This window comes from Equus quagga, chromosome 4, assembly GCF_021613505.1.
Source record: "Equus quagga isolate Etosha38 chromosome 4, UCLA_HA_Equagga_1.0, whole genome shotgun sequence".
NCBI lineage: Eukaryota > Metazoa > Chordata > Mammalia > Perissodactyla > Equidae > Equus > Equus quagga.
Genome location: NC_060270.1, coordinates 25,353,331 through 25,369,265, shown reverse-complemented (window position 1 = coordinate 25,369,265; position 15,935 = coordinate 25,353,331). Strand labels below are relative to the sequence as shown.

The window sequence follows — 15,935 nt, the reverse complement described above, 5'->3', positions numbered from 1 at the left end:
TTTATAATGTCACTTTTGATAGTTCTGTGGAGTTCTACCTTGCGGATATACCATAATTTACTTAACCATTCCCCTCTTATTACTTATTTAAAATCTTTTTTTATAGTCCCATCCTCTAAGTCATTTTTTCTGTTTTGTGGTTATTGTCACTTTGTGATTACAGAGCTCACATAATTTTCCTAGATTACCTTTTTCTGGCTGCAGACATTTTTTTCCATCCCTCTTTCTTGTTCACAACATGCCCTTTTCTAGGTCATCCTTTCCTTTCAAATATTCTGCATCTCTCCAGTGGAGCCTCCTTCCCCACTAGCCTCTCAGCCCGGCCAGCAAGGATGTAGAGCCACTTTTCCTCATGTGTGGCCCTCTTCCGCCTCTTCCAGTGAAACCAGAACATTCAACTTAAAGATCATCTGCATTGTCTCCCCACCCCAACCCCTAGTCCGGTGGCAGGTGTATAGTATCGTGTAATGCTATTAAACTTGTTGTTACATTGAGTTTAAAAAAATTCATAACAGTGGAGATGCTGTGTGTTGGCAGGAGTCACTCATAGCAAACATCCAGGAAGACAGCACTAAACTGCTTAGGAGGAAGAAGAGATAATTAACTATCCAGAAGTCAGTGGAAGTCTCATCCAGCTAAGAGCAAGCATCTCACTCAGTGTTGACGGGCCTCACTTCATGTTGGAAGGGAAAGGAAGCAGGGCTTGGGGAGAGGGGACTGTTGCTCTGTACCCCCTGTTAGGTATGTTCACAAACAGCCTGAAGACGTGAGGAAGGCAAATTTCGAAAGGTACAGAGAGGAAAAAAAGAATGCTGTGAAAAGAGATTCTAAAGGAAAGATGATGCAAGAGGAGTGGGAAGATTTAAAAGGCAAAATTCTGGGCCCGGCCTGGTGGCATAGCGATTAAGTTTGCAGGCTCCACTTCAGTGGCCTGGGGTTTGCAGGTTCAGATCCTGGGTGCCGACCTACACGCCACTCATCAAGCCATGCTGTGGTGGTATCCCGCATACAAAATGGAGGAGGATTGGCACAGATGGTAGCTCAGAGCCAGTCTTCCTCACCAAAATAAAATCAAATCAATAAAAGGCAAAATTTTAATCATACATCACTAATGAGCCTGATCAGTGAGGGAAAAATGGGGAGAACTGAGTGAATTTTAAAATAAAACTAATGTGGCTGCTCGGAAGGGTCTGTAATGAGTTTAAGAGTTTTAAAGGAAAGTGTATTGGTTTATATGATTCTGACACCAATTCTGCTGTGTGTTTTCTCCACATCACCAAGCAATTAACTCAATTCTGACACTGTCTCCAGGGAGACCCCACAAGTTAAGGGCTCAGTCATCAGGCTGCCCCGTCCCCCATCCGACACTGTTTGTAAGTCCAGGTCATCACCTATGCTTCTGATCGGAGGTTTCAATGACCCCCACCTTGATTCAATTAATTTGCTCTAGTGGCTCACAGGACTCGGGAGACATTTTGCTCGCTAGATTACTGGTTTATTATGAAAGGATATAACTCAGAAACAGCTAGACAGAAGAGATGCGTAGGGCAAGGTTTCAGGAAAGGGCTTAGAGCTTCCATGCCCTCTCCCAGCACAGCACTCTCCCCCATCTCTGTGTGTTCACCAACCTGGAAGCTCTCCAAACCCCATCTTTTGGGTTTTTATGGACACTTCATTACACAGGCATGATAATTAAATCATCGGCCATGGGTGATTGAACTCAGTCTCCAGGCCCTCTCCCTTGCCTGGAGGTCAGAGAGGGGACTGAAAATCCCACTGCTCTGATCACGTGGTTGGTTCCCCCTAGCAACCAGCCTTCATCCGTAGGTTACCCAGGGGCTTGCCAAAGTCACCATTAACATAACAAAAGACACCTTTTCTGCTCTCGACACTTAGGAAATTCCAGGGGTTTTAGGAACTCTGCGAGGGAGGACAAAGACCAGATGTATATTACTTATAAATCGCAATATCACCGTTGACGAAGGCTCTTCTGGACTAAATAGCCTTAGCTAGCTTGAGGAACAAAGACAGTTTATTGGAAGGATTCTGGGGTATGTCGTGGCATTCCTGCATCACGAGTGTTTCCCTACAAGACAACATGATGGAAAATAGGCTCGCCAGACAGCTTCGAGTGTGAGTCACTCGTTCAGCCATTTTGAAAGAGAAGGTTGTCTCTCTCTTTCCCACATTGACATTCCTGGGAAGGAACTAATTGATCCAGCTTGGATCATGTGTTTACTCCCAGACCAATGCGCTGTGGCCAGGGGAGGGGGTTACATGTACAAGCATGACCATGCCCACCGTAACCTGCACATGGAGCGGGGTGAACAGTTTACAGAAGGGGCTTGGCTAAGCAGACAGTCCAGTAGATTCCATCCAAATACGCATGTAAGCAAGGACAAATATAGCTTATAGGAAAGGCTAAGGCCCAGAATGCGTTGGTTTAATGAAAAATGCCAACAGCAATGACAGCAACATTAACTTGTGATCAAACCACAAGAAGAATAAAGAAAAGATAGAGCCATTGCTTGGGAAAGACTATGAAATGTCAACAAATGTCAGAGAGAAAGTAAAACTAAGAATTCCGAGTTCATCATTCTGGAGAATCTCTTCAAAGGAGGAAGGATGAGAGACAAACCTAACACAACAATCATTGCCTTCTCTCTCACCTTGATAGACAGACATTCCGAGCGCCTACAGATCAGTAAACATTACAGTAGGTATTGATTCAAATCCCGTGGACTTGGACATCATCACATGGCCTCGTAATGAATCTAAAGTCAGTACTTAGGTCCAAAAGTTTAGCTGTAGTTCATGAACTGACTGGACAGCAGGTATGAGAAAAAAAGATCTGTGGGTTGTGTTGTCCATAAGCTCATCACAAGTTTCCAGTAACCTGACTGCCAAAGAATGTCAAACGTGCTCGTAGGGGGCTGGGGCTTCAGAGGCAGGAAGGCGATTCGTGGGAAGCTGAGAGGAGGAGATGCTGGTAAACAGAGGCGGCCCTGCCTGGTAGACAAGTCTCTCAGGTGAAAAGTTATCTTTGGTACCAGCTCTCTTCCTGGTCAGGCTGCCTTTCTAATGAAAATCTTACAAAAGGGTAACTTCCACTCTGTTTTCAGAGCTTCTGCTGGGTCCCTAGTTTCTCAAAAATAATCAGCTTAAAACAGTAAATACACCAGAGAGGAATATGTTGGGGTGGCCTATTCTGCTACCCTTCAACAGAGAAAATGTGGAGGCGCCTCTGAGGATCCCTTGCCTGGGGCCCGGGAAATGAAAGGGGAGGTCACCAGCCGAGGTGCTGCGTGGGGTCCGGTGGGGAGGCATTCCTACGTATTCATTTGTTTATTCGTTCCCTCTCCCTTGCTGTCCACTTGTGCAGCCTATCAGCTCATCACCGTGGTGATTGCAGCAGCCGGAGGCGGGCTCCTGCTCATCCTGGGCATTGCGCTGATTGTCACCTGTTGCAGGTGAGTGACGGGAATTCACGTTATAATTGTTTCTTTGCCTGTGCTGAGCAACGGTCAGTTTTTACTCTTTTAAACAATATTTGGGGTGGTTTACAATATTAAATCATAATATGTGACTGAACCATTAAAAAAAGGAGAAAGAGAAATTCATGATAGGGAGTGCCTTTGAGGAAAGAAAAGGACAGCAAATGGGACTTTATTCTTTATTAGAAAAGAATATCCAAAAACATAAGAAACCAAAAAGAGATAGATTAGATTTCCTCAGAGTTAAAAACTTCTCTGCTTCAAAGAACACTGTCAAGAAAGTAAAAAGACAATGCACAGAATGGGAGGAGGAATTTGAAAATCATATGTCTAGTAAGGGACTTGTATCTAGAATATATAGAGAATTCTTACAACTCAATAGTAAAAAGGCAGCCCCATTTAAAAATGGGCAAAGTTCTTGAATAGAGATTTCTCCAAAGAAGATATACAAACAGCCAGTAGGCACGTGAAAGGATACTCAGCATCATTAGCCATCAGGGAAATGCAATCAAAACCGCCATGAGACACTGCTTCACACCCACTAAGATGGCTATTAAAAAAAAAAAAAGAAAAGTACAAGTGTTGGTGAGGATATGGAAAAATTAGAATGCTCATACACTGCTGGTGGAAATGTGAAATGGTGCGACCACTTTGAAGAAGTCTGGCAGCTCTTCCGAAAGTTAAACAGAGTTGCCATTTCACCCAGCACTTGCACTCTTACCTGTCTTCCAAGAGAAATGGAAACACATGTCCACACAGAAACATGTGCATGAAAGTTCATGATAGCCAAAAGGTGAAAATAACCCCACTATCCATCAACTGATGAATAGATAAACAAACTGTGATATCCATCAACTGATGAATAAACAAAATGTGATATATCTATACCATGGAATATTATTCAGCCATTAAAAAGAATCACATCCTGCTACATGCTATAAAGTGCATGAACCTTGAAAATATTATGCTAAGTGAAATAAGCCAGTCACAAAAGACCACCTATTGTATGATTCCATTTATATGAAATGTCCAAAATAGGCAAATCTAATAGAGACAGAAAGTAGACTAGTGGTTGCCTTGGGCTTGGCGGGCAGCAGGGAGAATTGGGAGTAATGGCTAAGTATGGGACTTCTTTTTGGGGTGATGAAACTGTTCTAAAAATTGACTGTGATGATGGTCGCATAACTGTGAATATACTAGAAACCATTAACTTGTACACTTTAAATGGGCAAATTAAGAAACAGACAAAGATGAAAGGGGTTACCTGACATATTTTAGCAGTCGAGAAGTTGTAGCAGGCATGTGGGATAAACAGATATTCAGCAGTATAGTTAGCTCTGAGCTTCCTGGAAGCCAGTGGGATTGGGTTTCTACTGAAAAAGGAAGCGAAAGGAAGAAGCTGATCCCCTTTCTCTGTGATTATCTGTTCAGATAAGGGAAAATTATGACCTTTGACTTAGATGATAATAAATGGTGGCAATTATCCCGACATAACAGATGGAGGGAACCTACCAAATAGCAAGTTATCTTCAACCATTGCTGTGAGGGACGTTATCAGATGTCCTCTGTCTCCAGTAAGTCTGCAGAGAACAATTTGCCCTAACTACCCATTCGGGAAAGCAGGCCTCATGGTACAGCGTTTGCCATTATTCACAAAGTTGCCATCAGATCATCAAAGATAAACTACATGAGTGGAAATAAAATTCTGGGTATGAGACTAGAAGAAGAGAGGTAAAACCTGAGTGCCCAAGGGACGTAAGCCTCGTATTTGCTAAGTGTCCTGTACCAGGGGAAGAGGCCTGTGACTCTTGGTCACTGGGAATGGAAGGTACTTGTGAATTAGTAAGTCATTGTTTGAGACCGGATGCCCACCCTCCAGGGAGCAGCACAGTGGCAGGTCTGTTCTGAACTTGCAAGGAGGGACAGTGCCTAAGCCACATGCTGGACGTTTGGTTTTATGACCCTGAATCATTTGAAACTTTCCCCAGAAAAGTTTACTTATGGGAAAGTGAAGTAGAAGGAAGAAACTTCAGATTCTGTTACCTGGGGCAGATATGACTGAACATACCTGACCCCAGGCCCATTAGATGGGTGAATTTTCCAGTCAGTGAACCATCATAGACGGGAGCTTGTTCTAGGGTTTCCCCAATCCGCTGAAATGAGAATATGTACAGGTCTGCAAACAGGTGCATTTTGCAAACAAAACAAAAGGTCTGGTTTTCATGGTTTATGAAGTTGCTTCCTACAGTAAAAGAGCACTGGCTGGGGGTGGAGGCCTCAGTTTTAGTCCCAGCTTTGCTAGTAGCAAAATGTGACCCAGGGAACAAGTCATCACAAAGCCAGAGTTGCCCCATCCCCAGAGCTGCTGTTTTAGTAAATCTAGGTGAGACCTAGAAGCTTCTGTGTCAATTCTGATGCTCAAGTAGGTTGGGAACCACTAGACTAAAGAACCTTGCCGCGCCGGCCCAGTAGCTCAGCGGTTAAGGGCGCACGTTCCGCTTCACTGGTCCGGGGTTCAGTGGTTCGGATCCCGGTGAGGACATGGCACTGCTTGGCAAGCTGTACTGTGGCAGGCGTCCCACATATAAAGTAGAGGAAGATGGACACAGATGTTAGCTCAGGGCCAGTCTTTCTCAACCAAAAGAGGAGGATTGGCAGCAGATGTTAGCTCAGGGCTAATCTTCCTCAATAAATAGATAGATAGATAGATAGATAGATAGATAGGTAGATAGATAGATAGATAGAATCCTGAAAGCCCTTCCAGCTCCAGCCTTCTGGGAATTTCTAACTCCTGTTTCCCGGGCTGCGCCCAAGATGCAGCAATCTCCATCCCCCAGGAGCATCTGCCTCTCCTTCCCTGCAGCTGTGTTTGTCCTCTCTGCCTCTCTAACCTGTCCCTTTGAGTTGGAAGATTTTTTTTGCATCTCATTGCAAATTTTACTTGTTTTAGGCAAATACTGAAAATAATAACATTCCTCGGTGGACAGCTCCAAAGAAATATAATGGTAGCTTTGAGTCTCATTTACTTTGTAAAGTAATGGATCGTGCTTTCACAAATACCATTTCTTCCAGAATTCATTCATTTACATTGTTTCAAATATTTTTTACCCCACAGAAAGAATAAAAATGACATCAGCAAACTCATCTTCAAAAGTGGGGATTTCCAAATGTCCCCATATGCTGAGTACCCCAAGAACCCTCGCTCACAAGAGTGGGGCCGAGAAGCCATTGAGATGCATGAGAATGGAAGCACCAAAAACCTCCTCCAGATGACAGATGTGTATTACTCGGTGTGTATCCCGTGCCGGGGCGACCTCAAGGCTCCAGTTTTCTCTGTGAAGTAAAAGGAGTCTGTTTTGTTGTAGTGAAACCACTACAGCTAATTAATGGTTAAAGAGAATGACTGCATGAGCCTCTTCTTCACGTAACTTCATATTCAGTTTCCTTACCATCTCTTTGCTTGGTATTTATTAGTTTCAACATTGAGATATGAAGGGTGTTTCTGCAGAGCACATTACTTTTATGGGGTTGTAGCAGTAACCCACCGGTTACTGAACTTGCTTTAAAGTTATAGGCTGGGAAACTGAAAGAGAGAGAAAGAACTTAGCGATGTTTGGCCTTTGGCCCTTCATTTTTATCTCTGGTCAGCCATGCTTTGCCTCCTGTGGTTGGGTAGTTAAAACCGGAGATTGGAAAAAAGGTACAAAGAGAACAATTCAGTGTCATCCTCAACAAGTACTTCTCAGAGGTTTAGGTGATAGACTCAGTAGGTCTTTAATAATTGGCTGTGTCCAGCCCTGGGCTGTGTCGTTTGGAAAGAGGGGAGACTACGTTGAACCCTTGCTTCTTCTAATAACCCATGTCTTACTCCCATCGCTGCCCAATTCACTTTACATCGCATGGCGTCAGCCAGAAAGCAAACACAGGCAGAGTATCTGAGCTGCAAAATAAACAGATGCTAGGTGACTCCTCAGGCCGTGGGGAGCTGTTTGAGGCACAGCAGTAAACACGAAACCACCTCGTCCTCTGGGATTAGCTGCTCTAGGCGATCCGGCGACAGAAGCCACAGCCCCTCTGGTTGCTATGGGATTGACCGCGAGGCCTCAGACTTTGGATGGGAGGGGCGCGTTTGTTCATGCGGAGGAAGCTGCTGTTTCAGTGGACTCTCAAACTTTGGAACTGGAGGAAGAACAGGAAGAAACAAGGGGATCGATAAACATAGGCACCCGCTCAGCTCTGGTTCAAATGCTTCCGTTGATATTTCTGCAGAAGGGCTTTGCTTTGTTCTGTCTCTGTCAGGAAAGTCCTTTGACTCTAAGAATGGCAGCCATAGCTGAGAGGTATCTTACCCAGGTGTGCCCGCCACTCACACCTCTGCCAGGGATGTGTCAGGCCCAGCTTGGCGAGATCGCTTAGCAACAATAGGCCTGCCGCGTCACAGGACCCAACTGCGCTGCGCGTTTCCATGGCGTTAGCTAGAGAGTGCCTTAAATAGATATAGCCTAGAACTGAAACGAATCCCGTCTTCATTTCAAAAATAGGCTGAGCAGCGTGTAGGAGAGCCTAAGCTATGGCACGAAGCTGTTCCCTGAGGGAGAGAGCTGTCACTCACAGGGGTTTCAGGGGTACTTCGGGCTCCCCAGGATTTGTGTTTATTATATGCAATATCTAGTGTTTTATTTCTGCCAGGCAAGTGTTTGCGTCTGGTGGTCCTGAATAAGGGCCTCCTCACAGCAGCCCTGTCATTCCCAGGGAGCTGCTTTTGCACATCGGATGGGTAGTCCCGATCCACTGAGTGGGATCTGGTCCGAGACACCTGAGAATTGCTGTTGGCCTCCTGCTTGAGGTCCTGACTCCACCTCCAACAGGTGGTCGTATGACCTTGCGAAGGTCAGTCGCCATTCATGGCAGGACAGTAGCCTTCTACGAAATGCCGGAGAGGATTTAAAGACTTTGTGCTCCACAGAGAAAGACACTTTCTTAGAAAGTCAAGATCATAATCACATAATTAATCTTGACAATCACCATAATAATTAACCCGGGTCTTTTCCTCTGTTGGTCTAAAATCACTGGGCTGCCCTTGAATAATGTTTTTTAAATCCCCTGTTAAAATGTGGGCAAAGGTTCTACAAAGAGATGAACCCGGAGGTCCAGACTTCTAGGTTAGACCCTGCTCTGCTATCTATAGCTGCCTCCATCTTAGGTTTACTAAAATGTAGCATTCTTTTTTTAAAAAAAAAAAAAACTACTAAATTCCCATCCTTGACTGATAAATTGATATTTTCTCTCTTCTCTTTGGCCACCAGCCCACAAGTGTAAGGAATCCTGAACTTGAACGAAATGGACTCTACCCGGCCTACACTGGATTGCCGGGGTCACGGCATTCTTGCATCTTCCCCGGACAGTATAACCCATCTTTCATCAGTGATGAGAGCAGGAGAAGAGACTACTTTTAAGTGCAGAAGAGAGAGGGACCCATTGCTCTGAGCAGACTGCCCGGGACCCTGTTGCTCAGAGGACTGCACCCGGGGGGGGAGCACCAAACACTGGCTGCCCCCACCATTTATGGAGCCACACTTGAGTGGCAGGCAGAAAGTGGGACAGGCGTGAGGGGCGTGAACACCGTGCAAGAGGACAGATGGAACCTGTGGACGTGGAACCCTAGGCTGCTCATCCGGCACCTTCGTTGTTACTGTGAATGTGAACATGGGCCAGTACCAGGAGAGACTCTTGAGTGACGCGCGTGGCCACCAGTCGATGGATGACAGTTAGCGAGGGCAGATCACTAGGTTTCATGGCAAGGACCCAGTTCTTCGTTAGTTTGCACTTTAGTAAACTGAGTAGGGAGGTCTCTTTTTGGGTTTTTTTTCAAGACTGTTCCAGGCAGAAGGCCTCTTTTCCTCAGACACTTCCGTAGGCCTCAATTTGGTGATGAATTTACAGCAAAATACTGGCTCTTTAGTTGTTTTTCTGCCCAGTACCTACAAGCTAACCAACAGCCGATGATGTTGATAAACATACCCCTAAGGTTTGGAGATGCTGTGGGTTAACGTACAGTATTTTAGTATGTTGCTAGGTCTTCTTGTGCTGCAGCCCCCAAAATGAGGAATTGAAATTTGTGGGGCACAGCACACAACTCCAGTTTTTTTTGGTCAGAGTGACACATTTACGATTCTTTTTTCCCTTTGCAGTTAAATCTCACTTATTCAAATAAGTCTGGATCAGGGCAAAACCACTTCCCTTTGGTTTTAGCTCAAGGCATCCAGCGGCCCCATGGAGAGGCCCAGCAGGCAGTAGAGGGCGCTGGCGCTGGGCGACGGCCCCGGTGGAAGCTTGACAGAGCCGCAGGCGGTGGGGCGCTTGGCATCCCTGAGGACATTGCTTGGTGCCGGGGACACTGACCTCCATCTTTGAGGCCGAGGCTGCTTCGTATGGAGTAGAAGTGGAAAGCTGAATGCAGGTTGGGTCTCAGCTGGTATTTCACCACTAAAGGAAAGTAGCATGATGTAGTCGCTGCAGCTGAATGTGCTCAGAGGAGTGGGCAGAATAGGCAAGTTGGGTTTCCCAAAACACCAGTGCTTTAGGAAGCTGTGTGGACTCCTGAGGGAGCTGGGGTAGAACCACACGTGAGTCTGCCTACCTGCTAGTGCGGCATCTTTGACTCTTTCCCTGATCTTGTCCACACACTCAGTGTGAACTGTCAGCCGACCACTCAAAGCTATTTATTCACTGAAGAAATAACTTATTTTCTCTCGTCCAGTGATTTGTACCTCTTTGTACTACTACATAGTTCCCTACAGAAACGTGGTTATAATTCAAGTCAGCGTTGGAGAACTGAAGACTCCCGGCCAGTTAGGGAGTCAAGAGTCTGCCTTTGGGAAGGGAATTCCCCGGGTCTTATTTATTGTGCCTGTGACGTGGGTCCTGTAGGGGGGGGGGGGCGTATCCAGTGCTCAGTGTCTTTAACCGCTTCCTGTGGAACTGTGATTGTTCTCGTCATCTGCTCTTAAAACATCCTGGTTTGGGATGAAGTGAAGAGAACACAGGTAAAAGGATTGTTCCCACCCTGAAGCTTGGAGCTCAGTGGCACCCACCTTTCTGGAAATGGTGCAGCCTCTGGGAACAGCTCTGTCGTGGGCGTGGTTGTGTCTTCAAGGGTCTCTAATCTGTTCAGAGTGTATTTCATCCGTATTGTGATGTCATCCTCGTCTGAACAGTTTGAAGTGCGAACCCCTGCGTCCCGTGGCCTCCCCCAGTCACTGCCACCTGCTGCAGCAGGGACGCTAGTCAGGTGCGAGGCCTCTTACTGGTTCAGTTGCACTCATCTCGTGAGACAGATATAAAAAGAATTCTGTTTTTGTCAGTGGATGCCAACTTTAAAATCTCAGAGCATTATTACCTTTTTGAAATCGTGGGTCTTGCATCTCTCTGTGGAACCAAAGAGCTCTTTGTGCCTCAGGGCCTTGCCTCTCACTGGAGTGCTCGAGCTCCTGCCCTCAGCTCACCTGAGCCAACAGACTTGGATCCCTCGTCAGGGGGCCCAGCTTCCTGGCTCGTGACACAGATCCTTACTCATCCCCAGGACCCAAAGCCATGGCGGGGGGCTATTCCCGGCCATACACGTTTGCCACCTTCAGCTGACCTCACAGGTGACAAATCGTCCCCAGGGTCAAGGCCAGAAGCTATAAGCTCCACAAAATGAAGTATCTGTCCCGAAAGCATTCTAGAGAAGAATCCTAAAGTCCAAAAAAGAGTGTCCTGTGAGTTCCAGAATGCATTCCTGTGAATGGGTTTTGTGCATATGAAGTGGATTAAGAATGTTGTTCTGTGCACGTGAAGTGGATTAAGAATGTTGTTTTTCTTTCACTGTGAAACAAGGAGGCACCCTGCAAGGTTGCGTTCACATCATGTCTGCACTTACTAGGAGGCTCGTAGGGGTGGGGAAGGTGCATCTCAAGAACATGAGGGTCTAAGATGAAGGGCTGGAAGCAGCAGGACTGTTCCCCAGTGCCAGGTGCCCACCGGAGTGAGGAAGAGAGAGGCCAGCTTCACTCCTGCTTGGGGCTAATACCTCCAGAAGGCTCCTGCCTGGGCTGAGGGGAACCAACTGGTAGGGCAGCGCAACCTCTGGACTGTGGGGACAGGGCTGACTGCACCACAGCAAGCAGAAGCTCTCAGCTCTGGCCAGGTGCTCCGTGTCAGCCTCGCACCTGGAAGGTGGGATTCATGCACACACAAGTGCCACAGTCCTGCGTTGGAGCCCCACAGCTCGGGGAAGGTGGGAGGAAGGGAAACGTGACATTCAACTGCCCATGAGACGCTTAAACTTCTGTAGGGAAGAGCAGGGCCAAAGGGATCCATATGTCCCATAGCATACCAGAGCACACAGTGGCTCAGAGCAAGGCGGTGCTTGCCTGCTGGCCTCCCAGCATCTGTGGGTTTTGTTTAGGCTTCAGAGGGTCTTGTTTCTCATCTCCTTCCCCTTTGCCCCATGAGCTAGCCCAGGGCACTGGAGACAATTTAGGAAGTCTAGACAGCCCCAACTAGCATCTCACTGTTCCTCCCATGGACACGCTCTGTACTTGGCCCCACTGCACCCTGGGGGGGTGGGCATGAGAGCGCCCACTTCTCGGACGGGGGAACCTTTAGAGGATAAACGCTTTGCCTTGCCGAGCCAGGATTCAAACTCTTGTGCCTGGCTTGCACTTCCCACTGTACCTCCCTGCCTCACCTTCCTGGCAGATGCCCCACCATCCCTTGTACTTTAAATGTCAAAGAGGCCATGAGAGTGTGGGCTTTGAATGTTTTTTGAAAGAACCTTCATCTTGTTAAGCAGTAACTAAACTAGTGACATGAAGTGCAAAAAAAATGTTGAATCCCCTTTTGAAAAAGTCCTTTCAGGTTTCTTGTCACGTATATTTCTTGGACACTTGTCATCAATAAGAAAATAGTAGCTGGCTCGTGCTTAGCAAGAAGCATAGTGGTACATGGCTTTGGGTGCAGGAGGTGTAAGGTGATGACCTGAGATTTTGGCAAACACAGCCAGACTTAGACGTCCATCTGAGGGCCGCTTTGCCTGGTTGCCGTGGTAAGGCCATGGCTCCCACATCTTGAAAGCATATTTTTGTGAACATCATCAGAGTCAGGAACATATTCAGTCAAATGTCTTAAATGCTGACAAATCTTCCCCCTTTGACAGAAGTTTATTTTCAGGAGCAGCTGAGTCATTTAGAGCCAAAATTGCTGAATGGATGGTGTCATCAAGCTGGCTGATAGCAATGGAGGTCGAAAACTAAGACGTGACTGTTAAGTTCTTAAAGAGGTAACGCTTAAAGTTGGCCCAAACCGGAGGGCAGCACCTTTGCAATACAAGGCTGGATGGCTGCCGAGGAAAATGTCTTTGAGTGATGATGTGATGTGAAGGTTCCCAGGGCAGACACATCACGGTCATCCTTTCACGTGGCTTTTTGGGGCCTCCATTAACCCATCATGCCCACTGGTGAAGTGCCCGAGTGCCCTGTAACTCTGAACTTCACCTGAAGAGACTAGAGCTGTCAGTCCAGTTGCTCCTGGCTTACTTAAACCTAACACGCCCAAAACTAGGATTTTGACCCACAGTTCTGAGACACTGATTTTGAAACTAGAGCACTTCTTTGGAGAGAGGAAGGATGCAAAGTTCAGTATTTCAGTGTTTTGTATCTTATTTAAATCAGAGATATTTTTTCTATGTGAAAACTTTTGTGGGGATTAGAAGGGACATTTCATTTCCTCCTTGACGAAGCGTCCTTCTGAGGTTCTTGTGTGCATTTTCGGAAACAGAGATACAGTTTTGTAGAGCTGGCTTTTGAATATGTGTTCTTCACTCTTTGTCTTTTCTTAAATCCCCAGAGAAGGAAACTGGTTAAAATACTAGGAACATTAAAGTATTCCATGTCAGTTAATTTGTTGTGCTAAAGTCTCTTTTCAATAGTGTTACAATCCATCCTATTTAGTGTAAACTGCTCACAGAAAGGCCTGTGAAAACCGAAGGGGACAATTACAGTCTAAATAGAGGTCTTACTCTGGCTCTGTCCCCTCGGCATTTTCAAAGAGGTGATTTCAAAGGATTTGCATATTAGATTCTGGTTTTATTTATTTATTTTTTTTGGACATGTAATAATGCACTTTAGGTGCAGAGTTCTTGGGTAGAAAGGATGGGACCAGACAGGGATGGGATGGAACCAGTCTACCTGGGCAACTAACCCAGGTTTCTGTGTTACCTGGCCTGTTTCTTTAAAAAAAGATCTTTTATCAGGGGTTGCTGTGAGTTTTGTTAATGTTTGTGTTGCTAGATGTACGGTTAAATGGAGCATGTAGCTGGAATATTAACTTTCTGAGTGTTCACATTGTCCTGAATTTCTCTTTGCAAACCTTTAAACCTTAGCCCCTGGTTGATTGTGTTAAATCCATTATGAGAATGTTATTTAAAGTTGTATTATAATTGCAACCTCCACTAATTATTCAGTACTGTAGCAGCAAAGTATTATTTGTAAGAATTCGGTTATTTTTATACTTATATCCACTATAAGTCTGGCGTTCTAGTCAGTAAAATGATGCAATAAAATAAATATTTTCATGGTGTGTTTTTCTCTGTAACAAGCAAACCAGACCAGAGTGCAACGTTATTTTTCATGCGGGCATCACTTAAACAGTGGGACAGTGGCCTCTTGCATGGCAAATGTAGGGACTGAGTCGTTTCTGTATCCTCAGTGCCCAGCACAGTGAGGAAATACACAGGTTGGATGGATGGACAGATTGACCTACATGATAAGTCATGTTTAACACCTGCTTTTGTTTACTCTTCTCTCTGTGGATTGGAGAACATGAGGAACCAATTCCCCACTCCCACTCCATACCAGCTCCTCATGTCTTGGAGGAGAAGGAAGTAAGCCTGTCTACGTGGTGGGGGGAATCTGTGGAACTTTAAGATGGTGGGCCATGGGCCTTACACTTATGGTGGCCAATGAATATGGCTGCCTGGCTAGATTTATGTCCTTGGGTGCCTTTTGTGGGAGCAATAGAGGTGCCTCTCAGATGCTTTATTACAGAAACCTTGGCAATAGGAGAAGCCACTGATGACAGCTTGGGGCATGAAGGTGACCTTTTGGCAGATTAGATCAGGGTGGCTGCCCATCAAACATTCCTTACTAGAGATGACCAGCAGCGCTCTCCTTTCCTGACCGGCTCCCTCCCACTCAGCTGTTAACAGTCCCCATGTAACAGGAACCCAGTACTGATTCCTTTCTTGTTCCTGCCCAGTTCAGCCAGACCTTAAAAGCATCACAGCATTTCCAGACCCACACTCCCCTGGTCACTGTTCAGGGCCTCAGGTGGGAGGACCTGCTGTCCACTGACAAGCTGGCCTGGGGGCTTGTCCTGCTCATGCCTCTGACCTGGCAAAGTTGAGCCTTCACCTCTGGATCTGAGTTGCCGGTGAGTAAAGAACTAAACAATATTTTTAGACCCTTGGACTTAAAGGACTTCAGCAATGCACACTAAGTCATTTTCCAGTTGCTTGGAAAGGTAAGGGATGCAATACAGAGATTAGATTGTCCAGAGTCCTCCTGTAGTGGCTGCTGAATGGCCAAGACAGTGGTAAATCCCCAGAACTGGCACATGGCATCTTGCAGCCACCTGACGCAACAAGCATGACCTTCAGACCAGAAAGATACAAGAGAGATGCCAGGAATAAAGATATTTACGTTGATTTTTATTGACCTTGTCAACCTCAAAAATAAAATAGCCAGCTATTTTATCAGCAAAATGAATTTATTCAAGAAGAGCAGAGAATTGCAATTCAGGACAAGGTAGCTACGGCAAACCATAGGCAAGTCTGAAGAGACAAGGGGAAGGTTAGCTTTTCTCAGGTTTTAGGAGGAAATTGGGGAGGGTTGTTTTGAATAAAAGTTCATTGGAGGAGAACAAAAGTTGCAGGTTGTGGTGGTTTCTCATTGGCTGTAAGTAGGGAGGGGGTGTCAGTGCATTGTTCTGGGGCAGGCAGGAAGCTTCCTTCCTTTTCTTAGACGCAGGAGATAAAATTCCTACAGTAGGAGCCAGCCTGGTGGCACAGCGGTTAAGTTCACATGTTCCACTTTGGCGGCCCAGGGTGCGCTGGTTCGGATCCTGGGTGTGGACATGGCACCGCTCATCAAGCCATGCTGTGGCAGGCGTACCACATATAAAGTAGAGGAAGATGGCCACAGATGTTAGCTCAGGGCCAGTCTTCCTCAGCAAAAAGAGGATTGGCAGCAGATGTTAGCAATAGGCTGATCTTCCTCAAGAAAAAAAAATTCCAATGCGAAACAAGTCCTCGCTTGTCGAAATCGTTCTTGTCTTCCTTCTTCCTGGTGGTTATACAGGCTGCAACAGAGGGGTACATGCATGAAAGCTCCCACTTCAGGG

General features: G+C 46.1%; 1 protein-coding gene across 1 annotated transcript in view; it reads left to right on the top strand.

The window, feature by feature from the left end:
* HEG1 (heart development protein with EGF like domains 1) overlaps positions 1-14,109 on the top strand; it is a gene marked incomplete at its 5' end in the record, with an annotated part of 85,416 nt that extends 71,307 nt beyond the window's left edge. The window contains 3 exons of the mRNA XM_046658814.1: positions 3,383-3,470; positions 6,610-6,784; positions 8,801-14,109. Of these exons, the coding sequence (XP_046514770.1) occupies positions 3,383-3,470; positions 6,610-6,784; positions 8,801-8,950 (413 nt within the window). The remainder of the gene's footprint in view (positions 1-3,382; positions 3,471-6,609; positions 6,785-8,800) is intronic.
* Between the last annotated feature and the right edge of the window lie 1,826 nt (positions 14,110-15,935).